This window comes from Poecilia formosa, unplaced genomic scaffold (genome assembly GCF_000485575.1).
Source record: "Poecilia formosa unplaced genomic scaffold, Poecilia_formosa-5.1.2 Scaffold32, whole genome shotgun sequence".
Taxonomy (NCBI): domain Eukaryota; kingdom Metazoa; phylum Chordata; class Actinopteri; order Cyprinodontiformes; family Poeciliidae; genus Poecilia; species Poecilia formosa.
The window spans coordinates 692,263-718,639 of NW_006799971.1; the positions used below are offsets into that span (position 1 = coordinate 692,263).

General features: G+C 38.1%; 1 protein-coding gene and 1 long non-coding RNA gene across 11 annotated transcripts in view; both read right to left on the minus strand.

Annotated features, from left to right (window-relative positions):
- The window catches only part of fat1a (FAT atypical cadherin 1a), a 97,062-nt gene extending 72,233 nt beyond the window's left edge, over positions 1–24,829 (minus strand). For 5 of the 10 annotated variants that reach the window (XR_476029.2, XR_001661783.1, XR_001661784.1 and 2 more), the window contains exons 1-2: positions 22,559–22,700; positions 17,249–20,538 (exon numbers count right to left, since the gene is read on the minus strand). Coding sequence is in view for 6 of the 10 variants with exons in the window: in XM_007549605.2 (XP_007549667.1) it covers positions 17,249–20,513 (3,265 nt within the window). In the remaining 4 variants the exon portion in view is untranslated. Of the gene's footprint in view, positions 1–17,248; positions 20,539–22,558; positions 22,701–24,544 lie in introns of those variants that run through there. The other 5 variants (XM_007549603.2, XM_007549602.2, XM_007549601.2 and 2 more) reach the window with 2 other exon arrangements.
- LOC107835943 (uncharacterized) lies at positions 13,943–17,241 on the minus strand. The gene is made up of 2 exons (XR_001661786.1): positions 15,464–17,241; positions 13,943–14,253 (listed from the first exon to the last, which is right to left on the minus strand). It is a non-coding gene; the product is annotated as an uncharacterized LOC107835943 (long non-coding RNA).
- Positions 24,830–26,377: the final 1,548 nt, after the last annotated feature.

Genomic DNA, 26,377 nt, shown 5'->3' on the forward strand with positions numbered 1-26,377 from the left:
ATATATACACACACAATAAAGTGAGTCAGGTCTGAGTGAGCATAAACCTCTGCAGAGGTTAAACTGATAAACTGTTATTTTCCATCCTTGGGAAACGCAGCACCACATGCAAAGCTCTTAAATTACTGAAAAACTATCACTATTATTACAAAGGTTTATTACCCAGATAACATTGAACTTGAAGGTCTCCATTTTTTTTCAACAAAGACAAAGTACAGTCATGAAGGCATAATAAAATTTCTGTTATATCTGCAAGACAATGGAGGCCCTGTCAGTGTTCCTTTAAAGGCCTTTGTTAGTCAAAGCACTTGAATAACCTCCATAAATTGCAAAAGAAATTTATGGTTGTGTTTGAGTGAGCTGTTATCTGAGGCTAATAAAAATGAATCCTGCTATGGGAGAGTATTGTTAGCAGATATGTGTTTTTCAATTTCAGTTGCTGGGTTTTGTCCATTAGGACCTTTCCAGTCACTGGTGGCTTAGATAAGGAGCCTCCAGAAGACCATAAAAAACACATTTCCGATAGCTTACAAAGAGCATCTCAATTGTGCTCCGGCCTTTGTTTGCCCACCACAACTTACGGAAATGAAATGTGATACACATAAACTTTAAGCCGTTGGTAATGGATATTTTTAAAGAGATATACTCCACATGACATGTCACAAAATTCTGAAATTTATCTCATGAGAGGAATAAGGCTCATTTATTCTACGGCGCTGCTTCAATTTATCTTTCCCACGTTTAGTCCTGCTGTCCTATCTCATCATCAGTCATCATTATGGTTCTCTCAAAAAAGGGACGCAAGACAAAATGTAGCCAGGCAAAAAGAGTCAGCTCAAAAAAAATAAAATAACTGCCATAATGTTAAGAGCACCTTGGCAACGATAGGAAGTGCCAGCACAACCATCATGCAAATGAGAGGACTCTGTACACAAAGTTTTCTTAAAGCCCTGGTGTCGATCATGCATTCTTTCAACACTTTTCATGAGCTGTTAAAAGCAATCTAATTCTAATTAAAAAACATCACTTTTATAATTAAATAAACATCAATCCACTTTAAAACAAAAAAAAGATCTGAAATGCAGAAAGATTACTATAGTCTAGAAGATTACAGAGTAGTATAGTTTTGTAATTGTATGGCATGTGACTCATATCTTAACACTGCAACCTCATATATGGATCTACACCCTTTATAAGAAAAGCAAAGACTTGTAAGAGATAAGCTGCTGTCACTTTGGTTCTTAAACTATAATTTTCTATTCACAAATATATTTTTGTTTTTTACCCATACTTACTGACATTTACTTAAAAGTTTGATGGTCTAAACAGTTAATGAGTGACTGAATTGTGGCTAACACGGCCGTCACGTTTTCCCTAGAAAAAGTTGATGAGATTCACAGAAACAGTGATTCCTTTGTAGCTTCTGACATTTTCGTTTTCTCCATCCTCATGTTAGCGACAATGAAAATAGCTGACAGTGAGTCTTGTTTCCACCATAGCAACATACACAATGGAAAGTATTATTGTGAGCTGGTAAACTGTCAAGTTCAAGATGAAGATCAGTTGGCAGCAAATTCTCCTGTGCTGTTCATCAGCAAAGATAGAGCAACTGCATAGGGTATAATGACATTAAGGAATGTAGGGTAGAAGTAAATAAATACTGTCACAGAATGTTTTTGACACGTCTAAAACATCTATCGAATCCTGGCTTAGCCACTCAAAGCTGATAATAGTGTGATCACGGCTATGCAGTATTTGAAGTAAGACAGAACATTAAATGGATTCCAACATAAAAGTGAAAAAGTCAGTTTACATGTTAATAAGAAAGACATGAGTAGAAAAAAATATGGGAAAAAAATCTACCAGGTGAAGATGTGAATTTGCATTAGTGAGTACAATTAGCTTGTGAGCTCAGTGATTTAAGTGACAGACAATGGTGTTGTGAAATACTTTTACTTTTACAACAGATCAGTTTTTGTTTACAAAATGTCAAAATACAAATGATCACTTAATCCTGAACTTCCAACAATTAGAAGGTGACTTTTGTCATTTGATTGAAATTTTTTTTTAGGAATCCCAAGATTATTTTTTTTCTTGTTCACACACATTTAATGGAGTAAATAATGAGGAAGGCAAAAGCACATATTGAAATCTATCCGCAACTCCTTCTGGAGGGAACAGTCTTTAACAAAGCGGATGAAAGATGAATCTGAAGAATTTAGTTGTCACACCCTTCCCATATACTAACCTACCCAGTAAGGCATGAACAAAACCTGCCTTAAGGCCACAAGGAAAAAGAAACAGGCCACGCAAAAGCCTCTGCCAAGACTGCCTTCCGCTTTTTTTCCCTTCTCTTTTCTTTTCCCTCTGGCTTTGTTCTTCAAAGCTACTTGAGCGCAGCGGCGGTGCCGTTGAGACCTCAGACAGCCAGCAGATTTTTCAGCTATCAGTACCAGCAGGTATTTTACGACTGTGTGTACACAGTCTGCCGTTTATTCAATAAAAACTCAACAGTCTATTATTTTAATGCAGTGGTATTTGTTTTGAATACGGCGCTTTCCTTTCGATGCTTGTTGAATGTCAGGAGCTGGACAGTAAAGAAAAATTCAAGTAAATAACCCCCCCGCACCCCCCAGCTGCACAGTAAAGAAAAATTCAAAATTTAGTCCATGCTCAGTGCAATATGAGTGAGTTCCTGAGCTGCAAGACATAAGTGGACATGTAGCTCGCCGCTCACTGAGGGGCTTAAGACAGTAAATGAGCTTTCTTTGAGCCACGTCGGTTCATTCTGCTCACCTCTACCCCACATTCCTGTGCCCTCTCAGGCCTCCAGCTCACATGCTTGCATAAACTTTCTCAGTATCGCGCCACCCCCCCCTAGCCCCCTTCCCAAAGCCTTGGCAAAATGTTTCAAATTCCTCTACCTCGTTGTTGAGCCTAGTGTAATAGAAGGACTCCTAAACTTAGTTTCTTATTACCCTGCAGCTTGGTTTTAACATCACCCCCAAGTTCCCAGATATCTGCGGGTCATATCTGAGTTTTAAGGATTTGAAACCAGCAAATACCTAACATGGGTGAAAAATTCAAGGATCTGAAGAATGTTCCAAGATTCTTCTGTGATGTTAAATATGAAAAATGTCATCTAAAGCAAAGACTTTACGCTTAAGGGAAAGCTTTTTTAATGTGATTATTTTAGGGCTTGTTCACATAGAACTGATCTTCTCTGAAGTTCTTCCCAATACATTTTGCTTACATTTAAGAAATTATTGCGATAAAAAAATGATATTGTCATTTTGAGACCATTTTCAACTACTACTAATACTAACAATAACGGCATATTAAAGGAAGTACACCCTGTCAAAGATTTCTAAATGGCATTTAACACTGGAATAGGAAAACATTTTAAATATCCAAATTAAAACAAATAAAAAAACAACTGAAACAACAATAATTAAAATGGATTTTGAAGTCTCAGATAATAAAATTGCATTTTGAATAATAATAATCTTTCAGCTTAGACAGAGAAAATGGGCAAAAGTGTCAGGTAGTGCAAACTAACTACTCTGTACTTCGTAATAGGTGTCAAATGTTTACAGCATTTCTCAAATGCCTGCTTTTTTTAACATTCAATTAAAGTGGAACATCTCTTTAATGACTGTTATCCAAATGGAAATGATCATGTTCATTTTAATTTATAATACAATTCATTGATTTATTGCTCACTGTGACAGGCTTACTCCAAATCACAACATAATTTCAATTAAAGCTGCACAATACATTTAATCACAACTGTCAGTGCAGTATCAATGTGTGCATAATCACAAAGAGTTCCTTGAAAGAGGTATTAGGTCAGCTATTATATTTCAGATCCTGTCCAATAAAATCCTGCCTGCCAATAAAATATTTGGCCAGTTGGATGGATTCACTTTTTAACCACGTCTGATTTAAACGTTAGCATCTCATTGCTTCAGGGAGAATATTGTCATCATGCAACATTCAATAGTAAGTTTAATAAATTGTGTTTTCCTAATATCATTCCACCCTATTTTTATTTTTTATTTTTATTTTTTTTACAAAAGTCTCTGTCTACAAAAACAGTAAAACTGTGATGGGTTTGGGGTCAAAGGTCAGGTAAAAGGTGGGAAGGATGACATCAAAGGTTTGTTCTGAATAGATCATCACCAAAATGATAACATAGTGAATTGTCCGATCTGGAATTATTTTTGAAACATGATTATTCTTTCTGTATCAACTAAATGTTGAAGGAAAAGAATATTTGCATATTGACACGGTGGTTTCCATGTGTATATCTCCTTAGTTGTACTGAGGCCAAAAATCCCCCCTGACTGGGATTTTCTCTAAATCCTGTTTCATAATGTAGATTTGAAGTTTCTCCAGGCCCAAGTTAGAGCGGCTATGCCATCAAGTCCCCTCTATATCCTCCTACACATTTCTTCCTTTCTTGCTTTTTTGTCACGCTTGAATGTTTCGGTTCATCACACATATTTGAACATGACACAACCAAAATCTGAAAAATTATAAAGGGGAATATAAGCTTTCAAATCTCATCTGGCACCATGTTAAAGTAAATGTGCCTCTTTGTTAAATCACAAATGACCTGTGATTAAGTGGTTTATTTTCACTTTCACAACCACACAATCAGGTCCAATTCTATGACTGCAAAATCAAATAATAATGTGACCAGATCCTGTCTGATAATATCAAGGAGGCTATGAGATCTTAAAAAAACAATCATGTCCTGATTTAAAGTGATCCAATGACAAAGGAGAAACAAAGTCATTGGCATCCAGCAAACTGGAAATAGTTACGGAACTCCAGCAAATCAGATCAGCTGTGTTTCCATTACAAATTAACGCAAAATGTTGTCAATATCCTGTTAATGTAAAAAAAATAAATAAATAAAAAAAATCTCTTTCGCAATTGTGTTTTCATTAAACAATGCAATTAAAGTCATGCGTGAGTTTGTTTGCTTGATAAGTCGTTAAAAGACGTGTGAGCCGTCATCCTCCAACAATTTCCTGTTGTCGTCTTCTTCGTGGTTTGCCCCAGTGGCAACGTACGTCTCGTTGTTGATCATGTGACTCGTGTGATGAGAAACGTAAAACTATTTCGATATGGCCAAAAAACCCACCACATCTTAACACCAAAACTTTTCATCAAAAAACTAATTTTCTCAAAATTGGCTTTTCCATTAAGCAAATGTACTTTTGAAATGTCAAATTGGGCCAACATTAGTCAATGGAATCACAGACATGGCACAGTGTATGCCAGGTATTAGTGAGGGAGCAAATACTCTAAGTCACTTGCAAAAGATACGAGTAAACAACAACAACTTTCTGTGCTTGTTAAGGAAGACCAACTTAAACAAATTTAGCACAGCTGACTCCATCAAATTATGTCTTTTTCCAGTATATATGACTGCAGAACATTTTTAGTGAAGATGAAATTCTACTCTAAGGGATTGTTTTTTAGACTTGCTTGTAAGCCTTTTTGCATCCAGATTTCCCTCCCATTTCATCCTCTGTCCAGAACAAACCCTCTCAGTCATCCCTCCTCTCTTCCTGAAGGTGCTGGGCTGATGAAACTTTCATTCCAAGTGGCCGGTGAGCCATGGGATTCTCTCTAAATTAAGTCTGCCGATTCCCTCCCACTTCTGTTCAGTGGCAGATTCAGTCAACAGGTTAACAATCATTAATTAGATTTTTGACTTTATACTGAAGCTACACTAAGCAGATCAAATGCTCCACTAGTAAACCTGAACTGCTGGACATTACTCCACCATAAGCAGCATTTATGTGAGTAACATGACTGGCATGTGTTGGTCTGGTCCGGTTGCAGGGCACAGAAAGGTCATAATATTGGGATTGGTCAAAGAGATAATCTGACAGATGATGAAGAGACGTATAAAACCATGTCTCTCAAATCTCTCTCTGCATACCAGACAAAGTACTACAGCCTTTAGAATCAGTGAGCCATTTCTACTTCATGCATGACCAGGCACTGTTCAATGTGACAAAAACCGGCTGTCAGCAGCTAGCTTATAGAAATGTTGGGTTTATTTTTTTTAGAAAAGTATTCAGTGTGGCAAGTCTTAGGGGGTTCATAAACTAGTTGGGGCCAGTATAGGTTCCTTATATGAACAGTCATGGAAATTCTGAAATATATAATCCCACAAGAGCATGATAATCATTAGTTTGTAGACTTAAGTAAGCCAAGATAAAAAAAAGAAAAGCATTGATAGACATCTGCAATAAAATGACTGAATGGATTTTCCATATTAAAGAATGTCTTTAATTCCACTTGAGATAGCGTTGGAGATTTAGTTGAAAACACAAAGCTTCCATTGTTAATGGAACCCTGGTAAATCTGCTTTGGAAAGAAAAAGTCTGAGTAACAGAAAATCACTGCCGTATTTCATAGTGGCTTTAACTGTACGCCTCTTAGCCCTGCAAACTGCCGGCCTGCATGCAAAAATCACATAGTCTTAAGTTTTTTTGTCTACCTTCTGATGTAAATATCTTAGCATACTTGAAATAAGACAAAACTAACTTACAAGTAACTATTAGGACCTTGTTTTTAGTGAATAATTGCTTAATACTGGTTTTTAAAAAAGTACTAGAACCACTGGCAGATTATTTCACTTATGGGAAAAATGTCTTGTTATAGTGAAATAATCTGCCAGTGGAGCTTTTTCTTTTTAATGAGTGTTAAGAAATGATTTACTTAAAACAAGCTCTTATACTTTGCTGAAAAGTTACTTGTTAGTTTTGTCTTATTTCAAGGGTACTAAGATATTTGCACTAGAAACTAAACCAAAAATACTTTAGAAGATTTTGTCTCCTTGAAAATCTTCTAAAGTATTTTTTTGGTTAAGTAACAACCTGAGATGTTGTTCCTCTGGTAACAACATCTCAGTTATGTTATTTTCTGAGGATTGCTTTTCACTCCCAACACAACACTGACGTCTCTAACTGCATGGAGCAGTCTCTATTGATTTGTTTCTCTATAAATACCCGTCTCTATTATCATTGCATTACATGAAATGTAACCTTTCCACCAACACCATACAATTACATAGTTTCTCGGAAGAATAATTCATTATGTCCAATCCATCAACCAATCTGCACACAAAACACAGAAAATCCCCAAAACACAAAAAACACCAGTGTTATGAAACTTTTTATAACAGACATGTTTGATGTCTGCAGGTTGCTGCCAATGCCATAGCAGTAACAGGACTCAATCACTTCAACACAGCCCCAAAAGTGTAATTATAGAGACACACGTTTTTAAATTTGTACTTTGTTTTCCCTGTGTATTTAACAAATGTAGAGCCTGTTATTTAGTTCATTTTAGAGATGGTGTTTTGATTATTGCTTCCGTCTCATGGAAGAAAGCTAAATATGTTAATCAAACATGTCAAATTTACAGATGAACCTATTGACTAAAGATTGGACAATCCAACCATTTTTTTACTAATTATTCTCACACTGTAATATTGATTTATTAATTTATATCTAACTTAAAGAAGCCTTACATCACTGATTTCAATAAATGATTACTCTTAAAATGAAGCACCAGGGTGAAAAGAGGAAAAGTTGAGTCCACCTTCAAAAGCTGAGATCAACCACCCAGTATCATTATTGCTGCTTGAAAAGATGACTAAAAAGCTGTGGAATAATTGAATATCTTTTGTTGCAGAATAAAAAAATAAAATGCAAACGTAAAATGTGAATGCATTTGTTCTCATTGATCGACATTTTCTGGCTGATTACTGATCTTTAAAAAGCCTGAAATGCCAACTCTGATTTTGAGAGATGCCAAATTTTTTTGTCTGAAAGGTCAATAAATATAACAAGGTTGCTAAGAACATGTCATTCAGCTCACACGTATATGGGTTTATCTATTTTTAGCTGCTTGTCTAAACTTGCCCGTCTTGAGACTATTAAAAAGAAACTACAGCCATGAAGAAAAAGGCTGAGCACGTGATAATCTATACGTTTAAGAAGATGTTCTTTTAAATCTATAATTATTTAGCGTATTCATGCAGTTCAGTGGTGAATGTCAACTTGGCAGTAAATTGACACATAATGAGGCACATCATGTGCTGCAGGCAGCACCATGTTTCTTTAAAAAGATTTAATGGACTGAAAGTCCAACATACTTCTAACAGGAGAAAGTGTGTTATTCATTTAGCAACCTAGAATCAACTTTGTCCCACCGCACATTCCTGGTTCCATCTCCACGGTAACAGCAGTCGAGCGATGACTCTTTGGAGTCATGTGCCACTTTGGAGCCCAACATTTATCTCCGATAAATGGAAGATGAGGGACAGAGGGCGACGGTTCAGAGTTTTAAACACCGAGCTGATGCACGAGAAGCGACTTGTTTTCTGAGGAAAGAAGTCCGTACAACACGGAGTGCTTGAAAATAAAGCAGAAAGAGGTCATTTTATGTTGAAATTCCTCATTACCTGTCAAACTGTTTTAGTTTGCTCTCACAAAGAAAGTTTTTGTGGTGCAGGCTGCGAACAGCTTCAAGTGAAAGGCCAATGCATATTTTATCCAGGAAGAAAGGGCAGTGCGTGCATTATACAGCCAGCATCTGCTTCTCATGTACAATGAGCGCTCTCTGCTCTGGTCACTCTGTTCACTCAATGATTTCACTTCGAGCCGGGACACAACAGCTTTGATTACATTTTCAGAGTAAGTTCTCATCACCGCAGCATTTGTTTGCCCTTTTCCTGCGTGAGAATAGTGCAGCGAAGGAAAAGCAACAGCTACAAAGCAGAACCCAGGGCGTCACAGAACATTTTAAACAGTATCTCAAACCAAAACATCACAAGTGAAATCTGTGAGCAGAGCTTAAGGTGAAGGATTAAGAATTGACAAGTTAATCCTGATTTTCTTAAAATGTGTTTATGTTGTTTGCAGACTTTGCAGCTGCATCTGCCTCACAATTACTCGATATGCAACTTGGCCCGTTATTTATTTATTTGGGACTTACTCGTAGCTATGTGACCTTTTAATTAATTGGAGTTCAGCTCCTCAGAAAGCAAAAACTCTCTTTCATGTTCCACAGATGGAAAAAAGAAGAGGTCTTCTCCTTACGTGGCACCTCTTTAGTCTTTTCCCTGCACTCTGTCCTTTATGTAGGTTTCATTCTTGATGCTTACATCAGCTCGTCTTACTGCACTCAGAGCTAAATGTTCTAAATTTGAAAGCTGTTCTAAGACAAAAACGATTTACTAAATGACTAGAGGTAAACGTACAAATGAGCAGACGATTACTCACTGGAATTAAAAGTCTTTATCAGTGGATTGTTGACTGATTTAAGGTGTGTCAAAATGAATCAGGCATGCTTTGAGGAGTGGGGGCTTGTCCGGGTTCTACAAGATAAGCATTCTTTTATTGCTAGCTGTATGGAGCCGTTCTGTTTCCAATGAGACACCACATCAGAACGGAATTTAATCCAACTTTATGTAGTACAAAGGTACACAACAGTGTCCCGCCACCACCTGTTGCTGTGCACTGCCTCCCAGATATCTGAAAGAAAGCTATGGAAAAAATTTTGATTGGCTTTTTAGGTACATTTCTGTACATGAACCATCAACTCCTGTTGATGTCCTGAAGTCTAGGGTACACGTTACAGCTGCAGTAAGTTATAAAAAAAAATAAAAAATAAAAAAATAAAAAAAAATTTTCTAAAACTGCCACCACATCTTGACAGTATGAGACAGTATGTGGGAAAAAAAGAAAAAAAGAAAATTGGCTCCTTGGCTTCCTCCTACTGCCATTTGCAGAAAAACTCCAGTCTGTCAGAAACAACCAATCAGAGTCATGAGGAGGGTCTTAGCTCTAGCAATCAGCTTTATGTATGTGCTGCTCACACACTCTCCCTTGCTCTCTGCTTTGCCACAGCTATTTCATTACATTTGAGTCTGCCGTGAATGCTCAGGCTACTTAGCATGTCCTCTGGTGGCAGCAGATAAACAGTTTTCTTGTAATGTTTGGTTGTTTCTCTGCTATTAGCACAATGAGCAGCACATACACAACTGTGAGTGACATCACCAAGACCCTCCTTCTGCCTTTGATTTTTTTTTTTTGACCATTTTGTCTAGTCTACAGATAGCAGCAGCACAACAGGGAGAAGGCAGAGGAGTTCCTTTTTTCCACAGATTATCTGTTTTGTGTCGTACTGCCAGGACACAGTGACAGTTTTAGCAAATACATAAAAAACATTTTTTACATAAGTTACATTTCGCAGCTTTACATACAAGAAATGATTTGTTGAGTCACAGAGCAATGACAGGATGACGAACGAGACTCTAGTTCTTCCTCGCCTCAGTTATCTCCCTCAACCAATGCAGCAGCTGACACTCTGTTAGTCAATCTTTAATATTAAAGCATTTTTCATATCTAACCAGGGCAACACAAAGAACTTCAAATGATGTAAAAACAAAGCATTAGATATTAAACTAAATGTAATGTGGATATAAAAATTCCAGGCACAATTAGACATAAAATTTCTCAGAAACATGGGCTGTAAAATTAAAAAAAGATTACAACTGAATAATAGATAATAAAAACTTTAAGTACAATATAACAGTTAAAAGTAGTTACTTTTAACAAATGTTAAAAGTTCAACTTAACTTTAAGTTTAAGAAACTAACTGGGTCAATTATGAGGTCAATCTAATATTAATCTCTTTGCTTCCCGCTTTTGGGAATTTTATTAACACTTCAAATGTTTGCAGCTTATTTTCAACAGACACATGTTTTCGAGGCTGTTACATGCAAAGACAGCTTTTCCAAGATTACACCTGACCTACATATAGCTTGTAGTGCTCCAGTGGCTTACTCTACAGCCAGATACTTAGCTTAGCATTGCATGATGAAGGCAAAGCTATAAAAAAAAATCAGCATTAGGAGGACTGGGTTTAATAATATGTAAAATTATCACTTTTTTTCAAATAAAGGAACGTTGTTTCTCTCTTTTTGATCAATTCAAGTCAACCTGCAAAAACCCAAAGTAAAACACTGTAAATGTATAAAGTAGAGGTAAGACGGAGTAAAGGTTTCAGGGTCTCTCCTTATTCAGCTCAGTTTGATGCATTCTGCCTTTGTGATCTCTGCAAACACTAAGGTTGACTGCGGCTAGATCCTTAAATTTAGCTCTGCTGCGACCGCACTCATCTGTCAACCACAAGATTAGTAGCTCATTTGCCGCCGTCAGCCCTTCAGACAGCAAATTGGTTGTTTTCATGTGAAGTCTGACAAAATGGCTTTAAGAGACATAAAAGGAGAAGGAAAAATAAGAGCTCATTTGGAAGCCAACTCTTCAGGACTCCACTGCAGTAGATCGACTCCAAAACTTAAAATTCGGAATTGTGATTTATAAATCTAAATCTAAAAGAACTTTACTTATTCCTCAGGGGGGAAAGTGCTTGTGGTACAGCTGCAAATCTACAAACAAGAGAGACATAAAAAGTATGAAACTAAAATTATATTTAAATGTTGTACTTCTATATAAGAATAGCAGTTATTGCACAAAAACTACTTCCTGCACTATTAGGCTGCACTAACTGTTTATTACAAGTCAATTTTCAATAAAGTTCCCATCAGGATAACAATCTTGTGTTTTTAATATTTAATTTTTTAGTGCATCAAAACTCAGAATACCAACAATTTTCTGTCATTAAATGAATCCACCAATAGAAAGTGGTGAACATTAAAAATCAATAATGTAGACAAATGGTCAGACGCAAAAATACTGATCTACAAATTCTTCCATGCCTACACATTGCTATTTAGTATTTTTAGAGGTGACAAGGTTCCCCACATTACAAAATAAGCTAAGTATATCAATCAAAGAACACAATTGAAACATGTTCTCTTGATTCGCTTTGATCAACAAACAGAAGGTCATATTTTTTACTTGTAAAATAACACTCTATTTTTTTTATCTAAAGGGTATCAGGAAACAGTATGAGAAGAAGTAAGTTGGCATATACACATAAATAATCTAGTAATTCTTTCATTTTTGGCTGAATTCAAACTCTTCCATCTGTCAAATAATGTGCAACTAATTGTTGTACATCAAAATAAGTTTTTAAATGTTCGCAATTAAAATTATCTGGTTAAACCTAAAAGAAAACTAATTATCAGTGTCAACCAAGCAGAGCATGCTCTCAATGCAGGTCCGAACTCTACTGTCCAGTTCAATTTAAGAATTAAGCCAACTGATGCTGTTTGTTGATCAAATGTTTGCATGTGCATTGTTTAAACACTTTGAAATCATGCCACAGATTGAAAATGGCTTGAAGCAAACATATTTAGAGAAGCCTTGGAAGGTAAATGTGGTGTACAGCAGGGGAGGAAGCCATGATGAGACTGTGTTTAAATTAAAATGGCAATAATCCAGTGACCACAGAGCTTTTAATAATGGAGGGAATGTCTGGGAAAACAGTTGCTATTGGCTCTCCGGGCGGACTGATGGCAAGAAACCAGCAGAAGATGACGACAGCATGGAGAGTTTACTTAAGGCATGTCAATGTGAATTAAAATTAAATGTCCTAAAGATGACTTCATTTACAATGTTGAATCATTGTTAATGTTAATGTTCTTGAATAGTTAGATTGATTCAATTTATCAGGTTGAAAGCATTTTCACTCAGAACAGCGAGAAATGGCAAAAGACAGATTATTTTATTTATGAGGCAGCATTAGTCCTGTGATGGACTGGTGTCCTGTCCATGGTGACCCCCGCCTCTCATCTGTTGACCTCTGGAGATGGGCACCAACACCCCTCGCAAGTGTGTTAGATAATGGATGGATGGTTGGATTACTGGTTGGATTTCTTAGGAAAAGGTGATATGAAATTAAATTGCATCACAACTAAACTTAGTGATGGTCTTTACAAACACATATGCATGCAGTTTTTGTCCCAGTGTGTTATAAGCCTGGTGGGTCACCAGGCTTTACTTGCTCCCCCACCAGGCTAAGCATTGTTTGTTTATTAATTCAAAGTTTTTTTTCATACACCATAACAGTGACAGGTTAAAGACTCTCTTTAGTGAAACGTGTGAACGCAGCAAGATTGAGGTCAGGTGTCTTTTTTTTTTTTTTTAATTCACCAGAGCTCCGTAACCACTTCCTGTCTTTACCGGTCTACATGCTAATAACTTCAGCAAATAAAGTGACAAGTCAAAAAATTATATTTTTATTGCAATTGTTTGCCTTCTTCAGGACTTTATAGTTGTTTTTTTAGATATTATTAATAATGTCTTCCAATAATACATAACTATATGGTCATATTTTCAAATGTCCTGTCCACATTAAACATTTTTAACTCAAAAACATGACAGGCTGTTGGATGACTGCCCCAGCACCCTTGCTACTCTGTCTAGGGAACCCTGTGCATGTGTTTATGATTACAAACATCCAAGTAACAAAAAGATGGTGATACGCGTCTTCCACTGCTGCATGCTGGGAAACACATTTCATAGCTGGATGGTGTTTGGTTTTGGGCAGACTCCTTCAAAAAAAATTTTATTAGTGTGTTGTTCTTGTTGTTTTTTGTTTTTTTTGTTTTTAAATCATTCTGGTTAAAATTCACAACATGCAGGTGCGGCACCCAGTATATTACAAACACATATGGCTCCTTTAACAAACCTCACCCTTCATCTAGTTAAGTCTTGGGAGGGGCATCGCCACCTCGGCTGCACTTAGTTGTCTGCTGACCTCAGAAATACACCATAATAACAGGACCCAGCCCAAGACAAGCCTACTATTGCACCTCTTGATAATCACTTAATAAAGGCCTCTGAAATTAAGTAGATGATAACAGCTAGGGGCTTAGAATTTGTGTCTCACTGCAGATTTGATGTTAGATGTGGCCTTTCAGTCTTGTGAAAGTGCCTGATCTGACTTCAAGGATCAAGGATAAAGTAAATAATGTAACATTTATAATTTCATCGCTCCAAAACTCCTGACTTTATTCTTAAAAGTTCATCGTGTGTCGCAAAAAAAAAAAAAAAAAAAGACAAATATGCTGATTTTGGCCACAGTTCAAGGAAATCTTCCAAACTTCTGCCAGCGTTGATTCTCTTTCTTTGTCAGCAGTCCGATTTTCATGTGCAACAGACAACAGAATGCAGCTGTAGAAAATTGCTATTGTCCTTCATCTCCTTTGATGTCTTCACTTCCTGCTGTCTCGCTTGTCAAATAACATTTCTAAAGAGACATAAAACCGAGGCTAAACAGACAGAGTGTATGTTTGCAATCTGTGATGTCACACCATATATGCAACAGGTTTCAAATGCTGATTGGATGGTGATGGTTTCATCAAACCCAACAGTAGTTAAAATTTTGTCGCTTCCAAAGCAAAATAATGGTGAAATTTGCCATTTTTGTGTAGCATGTTTTGAACATTTAAAGGACTAATTTCCTTGCAGCTTTAATTTGGCTGTAATTAAAATGATAAATGGAAATTGTTTAATAATGTAGTATGCAAACAGAGCAAAATTAACTAAGAGGGGACATTACAGGTAGCTAATTTCTCTATGCTTGGTATTGACTGGTTCATATAAATTTTGTGTTCTGTGTTTAACAGACAAACTGAATAATATTGGCTAACAAGCTAAATTAGCATGACAATTAGAATTACTTACCCTACATCTCATAAAAAGACAATTGTACACTTCACTAGTGAGAGATTTTGTGCTTATTTTGCACGTTCTGGTTAAACTGAAAGTAGAAGGAAGTTAGCAAACTTCAAAGAAAAGTAAAATTAAAAGTTAAATTTTGTGAAGACAAATACTTTAAAATCCACGTAAAACAACTGATACAACAATATATCAGTTTCTTATTTGTTCAGTGACAACTTGCGCACTAAAGAGTGTTGCATATTCACTAGCATTTTCTTCATTAAATTTTTATGAGAATTTTGAGCAAACTCTTAAAATGTTGCAAATGGGGGAAAAGTGAGTTAAAACAATACAGTGAACATCTATCACAGCCATTGGCTCAGGAGGTAGGGCTCCATCCCATAGCTGGTGGGTTGCCAGTCTCAGGCACTTTGTCGCTGATCCACCTTACCTGTAAGACTACTACCTCCATTAAATATGGTGAATCATTTTCATTCTTTTTTGTTTGGTATTTTTTCCAATTTACCAACTAAAATAAGCAAAGTTTAAACAGATGCCATACAGAATCACTGCTTACAATGATGAACAGAAATTGTTTATAACTCTGAATTTATTCCTAAAAAATTCAGAATCAGCTAAAATATGGTCAGAACTTAAAGACAACCAGAGATTAGTACAGGGTTGAAAAAAGTCTAAATCTCTGATTTTGATATAATGTCAACTGAATAACCACAAAGTGGATTTTAATGAACATTATTGGGGCACAAAAAAGTTACATAAGGTATTGGTTAATTTACCTGCGTTTTGTAGAGAAGCACCATGATATGGGCTGATGACCAGAACTAAAAAAAACAATATAGTTAGTTTCCAGCTTGAGAACCGACCATAACTAACCTCTACCACGTCATGGTAATTTCCAATAAATTAACCTCAATTCTGTCATTTTGTCTTCTTACAGAAAAAAACTGACTCTGCCAAGATCAGTATTGGCAAGTCAAAAATCAGACTTTGGTAACGAATCTTTAGATAGTGTCTCTCAGCTTTCTTTAGGACTTTACATTTATCAGACATGAAACAAGTCAATAGAATTTATATTTATATGACATACACAAGTCAGAAGTACATTATGGCAATATTGAAAATTTATGTCCAGAAATAAAATGGTACAACACAAAAATCATTTTTTCTGATAATTGCCTCTCCAAATGTTCTCACACTCCAAGCTGTTCAGATGTTGGAAATGGCACTCAGCAATAAAAAAAAGTGAGGCCATACAGTCTCATTAGAAATCTTGTCTCTGTAACTCAGTACCTCATATGCCACAGTTTCTAATTTTGAACAGAAAGATTTTGTGATGAGTGCATAGAAATCCATTTCTATGCACACAAGTATCCAATAGCTAGTCCAAGGTTTACATTCCACAGCATCCATCTTCTTAAAACAAGATCGTGTTGCATTTTAGATATCTCAGAACAATCACAAACAACCTGGAGTACTCAACCCATGCTGAATTTACCAGCTAGGTCTTTCCCACAGCGTTTCCCTGAAGAGACTTCCTGTCAACTTGTTGAATTATTCACATGCATCTCAATTAACCCGTAGGTATAAACCGTCTCTTAAACAGGTAAAGCAGCCAACTGATAAATTGCTTTTCCTGGCTTCCTTGTTGAGATGAACCAGCATGCACTTGCAAGTGCCAAGCCAATATATTATACATAAAGTTTCACTGCCTCATTCAGATATTAAATATGCATAGCAGAAAGAGAGCTTTAATTAAAAATAGAAGAAAAAGTCACTTTAAGATAGCTAAGAGTGAAATAATAAAAATAAAAAAAAACAAGGGCAGCTAAAGAGGTCCTCCATCTCTAGCTTAGGTGATCAAGGGTCTTATTAGCATTCCAGGCTGTATGTTTGGACCTAATTTGAGTCAGCTGTTGAAATCATTAAAGACAGCAGAGCATGTATTAACATTAATTTAGCAAGATCAATAAAATAATTCTTGCAATCAGCACTGTAAGAAAGAATAGAGTGTAGTTTGAGCTGATTTTCGTAGTCAAAACAAATTGAAAAACTTTTAAATCAAAATTGTTTTGAGAACCATCTGTATCATAAAAAAGTTGGTTGGGGGAAAAAAAGCAAGTGAAATAACTGAATCTTTTTACAACCAAGGTAACTACACAGGAATGCACACAAAGGTCTGAGAAACAGCTGCTCCATCTGTTCCTGCCATCAGTTCTTTCACAAAAAGGAAAAAATGACTGGAATAAGAAACTAGAATGTAAAAGGAAACTCTTAGACCAAAGTTACACACAGGAAAACATGTCAAACTCAACTATCCAAACTTTCTTGAATGATGCACCAATAAATTGGCAACCGAAGGCAGGTTTACCCTAATTTGTTAATTGGCAGTTGATAAGTGAAATGCAGACAAATCTGATGTGTCATCCATAAAATACAACAAAACCAAAAGTACCACTATTTTCTGCCAGTAAATGAATCAACCAACACCATTTAACCATTTAGCTGATTGACTTTTCTTAGTTTAATAAATAGATGTAGATTTATATAACACAAACACTCACCAGTTTCTTCATCAATGGAAAAAATTCCTAAGCCAGATCCATCTCTTATGGAGTACCGAATTTCTCCGTCTCGTCCCGAGTCTTCATCTTCAGCTGAAACCGTCATCACAGAAGTCCCAATGAGGGCGTCCTCTTCTATAAATCCCTTTTCCACAAATGACCGGAAGAAAGGCCTGTAGAGGTTCTCATTCACGTCCACCACCTCCACCTCAATGAAACAGGTTGAGGACAGAGATATTGGCTTTCCTTTGTCTTTAGCCTTGGCTGTCAGGTTATACACCTGTTTGGTCTCATAGTCCAAATTTTGGACAATGCGAAGAGCTCCGCTGAGTTTGTCCACTTCAAAGTGGCCATCTCCATTATCAATCAGGCTATACCGTACTTGACTGGAAGCACCAACATCAGGGTCATGCGCTTCCAGCCACATAATTACAGTACCGATAGGAAGGTCTTCCCTCACTTTAACACGGTAATTAGGAGGAACAAATTTGGGAGGATTATCGTTCACATCTTCCAGGGTAATTTTAAGTGGAACTGTGGACACCAACTGAGGCTCACTCACTGCCTGGTCTCGTGCTGCAATCTTCAAAACATAAAATGGATAGCGTTCCCGATCCAGCAACTTCGTCACAGTCACCACTCCAGTCATCTCATTGATGGCAAAATGATCTGTGCCCCCTAAAATTGAGTACTTGACAATTCCATTGTCTGCCTGATCCCTATCTGTTGAGTCCACCTGGATAATTTCGGTTCCAACCGGTGTGCTCTCACTAATTTCAATCGAGTAGGAATCTTTCAAAAATTGAGGGCTGTTGTCGTTGGCGTCCAGGATCTTCACGTCCAACAGGCGTGAAGAAGATTTTTGCGGTATCCCGAGATCGTAAACAGTAATGTTGAGGGTGTAGTGGTCTGTCGTTTCACGGTCAAGTGGAGAGTAAACCAACAGCCAACCGGTTTCCATGTCAACAATAAAACGACTTTCTGCGTCTCCCCCTGAAATGACGTACACTAATTTTCCATTGAAGCCACTGTCTGGGTCTGTTGCAGTTAAATGAATGACCCGAGCTCCAACAGGAAGGTCCTCTCTAACTTCAACAAAACTTGGGAAAGACTCATCAAACAGAGGGGAGTACCGGTTGACTGAATAAATGTCCATGTAGTTATCCTCTGGCTCAGTCTGGCCGTGGATTTTGCTTCCCTGGAGCAGCTTCTCGGCCAGCATGGTGGCGACACCCGTTTCCACACATCTCACCTGGACGGGCTTGCGTGCTGTGATGACAGTTATGTTCATGGTCATTGGCCGAGTCTCATGCTCGCCATCGGTCGCAACAATATGTAAACTATGAAACGACACTTTAGCCGCCTCCCCCTCACTAAGTGTGCGCTTCAGCGACAGCAGGCCTGAGTTTGGGTTCATTTCAAATAGATCAAGATCATTCCCAGATTTAATGAAGTACCGCACAAGCTGCAGTTCATCTGCATCTATGGCAGAAGCTGTTGTAATCTGCTCTCCCACCCCATGATCCCTTGGCACAGTGACCTCGCAGTCAATGTTTTCAAACAAAGGCTTATTGTCATTCAGGTTATTTAAAGTTATGGTAACCGATGCCTCCACCTCTCTTCTGAAAGGGGATCCCCAATCAGATGCCCTGACTTTCAGATTGTAAATCCTGGGCATGAGCTCATAATCCAGGACCTCTGAAGTGCTGATGACACCGGAAAAGTAGTCAATGACAAACGGCTGCGGACTCAGGTTGGTAATGCTGTAGGTCACATAGCCATTCTCCCCTTTGTCTAGATCAGTGGCTTTCACTGCTACCACACTGGTCCCACTAGGAACGTTCTCATCGACACTGGCCTTGTAGGATGTTTGCTGGAACTCCGGTGCATTGTTATTCACATCAATCACATCAACAATCACTTTTGTGGCTGCTTTCTTGTCACTTGTGATCACCTCTATCTCATATTGTGCCGAAATATCAGCATTGATTGGTCCTGCTGTGCTGATTAAGCCAGTATCTGCATTGATGCTGAATTTGTTCTTATCAGAACTGTGTTTAAAGGCATAATTCTGATGGGGATACCGTGGCACAGCTGTCACCATTGTCACAGGTGTGTGAAGAGGGGCAAATTCACTGAGATTGACTCTGTAGACAGCCTTTTCAAATACCGGAGGACCCTTTTGGAACTCTGCAGAGGTGATGTGTACCAGTTTAGCAGACGAAAACTGAGGTGGGGTGCCTTTGTCCTTTGCCTGTAAGGTGAGGTTGTATCCGAATGGCTGGCTGTCCCAGTCCACCTCCTTCACAGCTTTTATTTTATACTCTTTGCTCCCAGGGCTGCTTCTTACAGCCTTAAACTGCTGAAGCGGGTCACCGGCCACGACGCTCAGCGACGAGATCTCTCCGTTTGGTCCCAGGTCTTTGTCCTCCACCGTCACAACAGCATAAGTCGGGTCGTGATCTGCATCGGATGGCGACAATGTTACTGCGGTGATTACAGGCGCATGCTCATTAGCCTGCTCCACCCGCACGGTAAGCTTGGCCATGCTGCTGAAGCCGCTGCTGCCATACAGCTTCATGCCCCTGTCCACGGCCAGGATCTCCAGCTCATACAGCTTTGTCTCGGAGTAGTCCAGTCTGCCAGTGAGCGTCACCACCCCGCTTGTCGGATGAACGGCAAACATGTCTGTCCACTCTCTGAAGCTGTAGTAGTACTCTCCATTTGTACCGATGTCTGCATCAGTCGCCATGACTTTGGCCACACTTGAGCGTATGGCCGTGTTCTCTGGTAGAGAGATGCTGTAGGAGGTCGGCGAGAAGAGAGGCCTCAGGTCGTTGGTGTCCAGTACCTGCACCTTCACTCTCGTGCGACACTCCAAATTGGTGCTCCTCTCTGAAGCTTTGACAGTGAGCACATAGTGGTCTTTAACCTCCCGGTTGAGAATGGCAGTGCTGCCTCCTTTGGTCCTTATTCGTAAAAAACTGAAATCTCCCAACAAGTAGTCCTCCGCTTTGAACAAGTTCTCATTGTCCCCAGAGATTATTTTGTACCGTATCTCCCACGTTGGGTCCGTGACATAGATCCCCATCTTGGTGTGACTTTCCAGGTAGGTCTTAGCAGCAGAGTTCTCATATATGGTGGCATTGTAAACAGAGTGGGTGAACTGCATGGAGGCAGCCCTCGCAAACCTTTGGCTTCCTGCGCAGCCAGAGAAGAGCTGCAGGAGCAGAACGAGCAGTGCTACTGAGAACTTCCCCATCATCGTACCGGGATCTTCACAGAGTCACCTGGAACAGAGCAACATCAGAAAAAAGAAAAAAAAATGTTAATGTCAATAGACAGAAGACATCAGCTGGGATTACAATTAAAGACAACAATTGCAAGAAACCAGACTGCCTTAAATGACTTAAATGTGGGCCAGGCTGGTGAGTAGCTTGATGGGTTCCATGTGGAAATAGGATGAAGCAGAGCAGCCAATCGGATGACAGATCTGAGCTGGCAGTGCGCCTATTATGAGCACATTGCCAAGATAGCAACCATGCACCCTTCTTGATGTTAAATTGAACTCAAATGTGTAAATCATAGCCAAAATAAACAAGAAGGGGTAAAATGTTTTTTCACAGATTTTACATTTTGGAATTAAAATAAGGCAGAGAACACCATTTATAGTCACTCCTGACTTTTAAAGATACAGGTTGTATGCATTTTCTTTTACTCTGATAAAATGTAAACTGAAAAAATAAAATATAAGCTGGGTAGTGAAGTGTAGATTTCCACTGCAGGATTTTATTCATATGATGATATTCATAAACATTATGGAGGATGAGCAGTTTCTTTAAACATTTTAATGTAGATTGTGGAGCACTACAGTTGCATTTGAGTTAAAAGTGGTTTCTAAATGATGGATGCAGCGGTGAAGGAAAGCACAACATTAGATGGAAAATTCATAAAGGATTATGAACAGAATTCTATTAATCAGTTTTTGTATACATTTGTCATTTGTATGATTACAGATAATGTAATCTGGCATATCCATTTTGCCCTGCTCCACTTTGAAAACCACTTTGATGTGTTTGAGTGTTGCATAATTTGATGAAAATCCATGCAAAGTTGCCACATAGCTCAAAGGTGTTACTGTACATAAGGAATATAAACAATCAAAAGCAACATGAAGACGCATTTGATTGAAACATGCAAGTTAAGAAAAAATAAATAAAGCCACTGCAATAAGGTCCCCAGCACCTTCTGTGATGTCATTGGAATTATGCATAAAAGCTTGACTATCAAGAAGAAATATTTTACAATATACATTTCATTTACAACAAAAGAGCAAAGCAAATATAGAAAATGTTCCTGTTCTGCAGGTGATAATCTAAATCTAAAGTGAATTTGATTTTACAGAAAGCTGTCTAGGTAGCTGTAAAACTACAATATAATACATGCAGGCAAAAATTATTGAATAAAAATAAACAGAGGCGCTCTGTACAGCATGAACGGGTTAAAGAAAAATCAGCGCCGAGGCGGCTGGGAAACTGTTGGGAGCCGCTTTCCAGCCTCCCTCCTGGCTGTGTGGGAGTCCGTACAAAGACAAATAAAAAGCAAGACGTTGCCATGTCTGCGCAGGAATGCTTCTCATAAAAACCCTACATTATTGACTTTTGGCGTGTCACAAATCACTCTCGTAGGGTTTAGTTATTAAGGCTTTCAGCGGGGTTAATAAGTGACGCGGTATGCGAGCAAACGCACCTTAAATCGGAAAATACTCCCTGCAGGTATGAAAAGAACCATCTTGAGGAAGCGCATTGTGAAATTTTCAAACCAAGCACAGAACTTCGTTTCTTTTTCCAGTCCCAAAAAAAAGTATGTAATTTGAAGAAGTTGCTTGAATGCATCTGGCAACGAACTTAAACTGTTTTTTTTTTTTTTTTTTTTTTTAAGAAACAAAAGTTAGCAGTTGAAGATAATGAGTTAGGTGCCTGGAAAGTCTTTCATTTCTAACCCCATCCCCCAACTCTCCCCATTCACTCCTTGGAACGATGGCAGCCGAGCGCTGGGCAGAGATTTGCTTTTTAAAAAAAAAGCCACAGCACAGGAGCAAACAGCGCATAAATCTTCCTCAGAGTGACAATATGTGCGTTTGTAATCTCGAAGTTGGAAATAAATAGTTTGTTTTGTTCAAAGCAAACTTCTGTGGAGAAGGCACGCAGCAGCGGTTGGTTTTCACAATAGCGTCAACTTTTCTCCCACCTTAAAAAGATGCGAAAGCGGCCAATTAGGAGAAGCCCGTTACGATAGGAAACAACGTACCTCTCTTATTATTAATAGTCTCGAAGATTCGGAGGTTTGACATGAAGTTTCTGAAGTCCAAATCTCCGCATGGTAATACGTGGACTTCTCTCCTCTCCGTTACTCCTTCTGCCACCAGTCGGAAAGGCTCTGTTTTTTCCACGCTCACTAACTCGTCCTTTCTCTCTTCCACTTGAACCAATATCTCTCCGCGCTGCGCACGTCCGGATCTACTTACCAGGCTGGCAGCAGCAAGGCGCTCCGCCGGACCCGGGCGCCGGGCTGTCCCTGCTCAGTTATTATATTTTGTCAATTGCTAAACCTGTCAATTGCTAAACCTGTCAATTACTGCATATTTGTAATACATTTAAATGTGCATTTATTATGTGCTATTTTGAAAAAATATTTGGAGAAGGTGTTGTTTTCCATCTTTTAAAAAAAAAAGCCAATTTGTGATAACTGAATTAGTTAGGCTAACCAACTGACAACCAACCCTTTCTATGTCATCATTGACTTCATACTATTCAGCTATAAATGCACCCACCAACAGTCAAAGATTGGAATTGGCAAATTTTCCCTTGTTTGGCTCCAAAAAGTAGTTTTCTTTCATATTCACTAAATGCCTTAAAAGATTAATCTCTCACCATCTGTTAATCTGTTATCTGTTAATGGCCAATATCATGCACATTTTGAAGTTAGTGAAAGTCAGATTAATGTCCAATGTATAAATAGGAATAATCTTGAAAATCCTTGAATTTCCACTGGAAATTAACATCCCTAATAAAAGAACCCCATTTTACTCTATATTGTTTGTGTGACCTTGTTATGCTGCTAAAACAAAAGATATCCCTCCGTAACCTCAATTCAGCTTACTTTGTGCATGTCTTCCAGGCAATAAGAACATAATCTATTTTAATTACATTTCTTTTTAGCTTAATTTGATGAAAAGTCAAAGTTTATAAAGAAAGCACAGCCAGTCTTCCCAAAGGAGGATTACCAGGTGGCACATATGTTTTACATTTTTGAGATTAAAGGTTTCCATGTTAATTCCACTCGGCTTTTTTGTATATTGCCAAATTAAAACAAGTATTTTGTAGAATCTACTTTACTCCAAAGAATTTCCAATTCATTCCCCTCAGAAAATAATTTCTCCCATTCTCAATAACTCTCTACAATAATCCATACAGGAGTAGAAGGTGATCAACATAAGTTATTGATTTCAAGTGATACTTCTTAAGTGTGGCAAAGGTAATCATATTTTACATATTATGGTTTTAAAAATATGTTTAGCTATTTGCCTGTTGTTGCTGCTTTAGAAAAAATATCTATCTATCTATCTATCTATCTATCTATCTATCTATCTATCTATCTATCTATCTATCTATCTATCTATCTATCTAATCACATACAGTGCAATTTGATCCTATTAATAAAACAATACAGTCAAATTCAGCTGCCCCATTGCTAAAAAACTTGCCTATCTACGGAAGCCCAGCTGTATGACGTGCTGTACTTTTTATGTTTGTTTTCTTCTTTTTTTTCTCTGTTTTTGTTCTCATATCCAGAAAAAAACGCGTCCTGCAGTGATGCCGTGTCATTATCGCTGCTCGAAGACGCAGACCCCCCTCCTCTCGGGTCAGTCACCCGGACTGTTCTGGATCTCCCTCTTCTGGCCGGAGCTGCTGTGCGGCGGATGGCGCTGTGTCCCTGCTCTGGTCCGGACCGCGGAGATCCAGCTGATGCCCCCCTTGAAGGAAAAGCCTGTGCTGCTCGCGGCTTCCTTGACGACCTGTCAACATCCGCTGATGATGAAATGTTCTGTGTGCGCGCGTGCCATGCGTCTAAAAGTGTACGTGCCCGCGTGCGCGTTTCGTGGCGAGCGGATTAAAGCCCAGAAACGCGCTGTTAAAGATGCTGCTGAGTCGAAAGTTTTTAAAAAGTATAGTTTAAAAAATAAATTTTAAAAAATCATTGCGAAAGATCACAACAGGATACATTTTTACCCACCTCTAAAGTTTACCTCCCATAAATCCTGGTTGTCTCACATGACGGACTCCTCCTGTTCAGCAGGAAGCTCCGTTCCTCCTCAGTCCTTCAGATTCGATCCGCTCACACAGATCCTGCATAGTGCTGCTGTACAGTAGGAGATGTGGTTCACTCCGCGTCTCTCCAGCAGAATGGCACAGGTGGGGTGGCATGCTGTTGCTACCTTCAGGTGATTTAGGAAATATCGCGATCTGTCCAGGCGCTCAGAGGCAGACGAGAATAGGAAAGATTGCGGTGTAGCTGCTCTCCCTTCAGCAGGATGAGGGACCGAGAGAAGATAACAGCATCGGTGATATCAGGATGTTTTGCGCTGTTTTCTGCTTATCTGATCATTTCATGCCGATAGTTTAAAACCTAATGGAGTCATTAAAATTCGTGGCTGCGCAGATTCTGCTGAAGCTTGTAAAAGTCTTCATGCATGTGCAGTTTCTTGTAAAAAAAAATAATTCATGCCAGATAACGACAGCATGTTTTGTTTGTTTGTTTGTTTATATGGAATTTCATGTGAAAGACCAACACAAAGTACACCACATTCCACACTTTTCAGAATTTCAGACACCTCAACAAAAATCTCAATTTTATGGAAAAAACGTGTGTGTGTGTGTGTGTGGGTGGGTGTGTGTGTGTGTGTGCGTGTGTGTGCGTGTGTGTGTGTGTTATTTTGGCAATGACTTAAAGATGGCCATACACTGTAAAATCTAATTAATTGGTCTCGTGCAAATCTGGTACCAGAATTATTTTTAGCAAAGTAATCATAAAATCAGCAAGTGAGAAAAGCCTACTTATTTTAAATATTCAACACTAAATCAGTACAAAAACGTATTTTCTTTTAAACCTTAATGCAGACCGCTTACCAAATTTAACTCCTCTGAAAATTACTAAATGCCTAAAACGTCACAACTTCACTTAAATTAAACAAACCAATTTCCTTAAATGGGTTCTTGTCCTCTCTCCCTCTCTCTCTGTCTCTCTCTGTCTCTCTCTGTCTCTCTCTCTATTTCTATCTCCATCTCGCTTTTTTCTCTTACATTTCTTGTCTATTTTAGCTGTTACATAAAAAGCACCACAAAAATTGATTCAAAACATAGTCAGATTTATTTAAAGACTTCACCCATTCTTTGTTAAAAGTTTAATTTATGTTCTGTGGACTTTATGTTCATAAATTTTGGTTTAGTACTAATCTCTAAGCATGCATTTATTCCACCAAAAACAACAAAAATTCTGCTCATCCTGCACTAAAATAGAGGAGATTCTGATCTAACCCTTCCTCTCCTTAACAAATGAATTTGAACAAATGAATAAAAGTGTCATGAGGATAGAGCCTTGTGGAACCCCACACATTGTCATGGTTCATCTAGATCAGAGATGTCCAAACTTTTTCTCATATGGAGCAAAATCATCAAGTCAAAAGTACAAATGGGTCAAAAACTATAAGTATTCTAAAAGCTAACGCTATAAAAAAATTTAAAAATGCAGTCAATTTCTTTTATCTGCTCAAGAATAAACCCAGAATGCAATATTTTAATAAATTAAAGTAGAAAAACAATGTGTATAGCATTGTTGAGCCAAAATTTTAAAAGCAGTTTTGCAGGTTTGGTTTGCATCATTAAAAGGAAAATATATTCAATGTGCAAATTCTTTGAGACTCATTTGGAAAACATGTACACACAAAATGTGTCTATTTTCAGCTCCAGAACAGTATTTAGGTCATTTGCTCTGAAAACACCTGCTGTGTTTGGTCAAGCTTAATAAATTGATCAAATGCAGATTTGGGTGCATTAAAGTTTGTTTAGA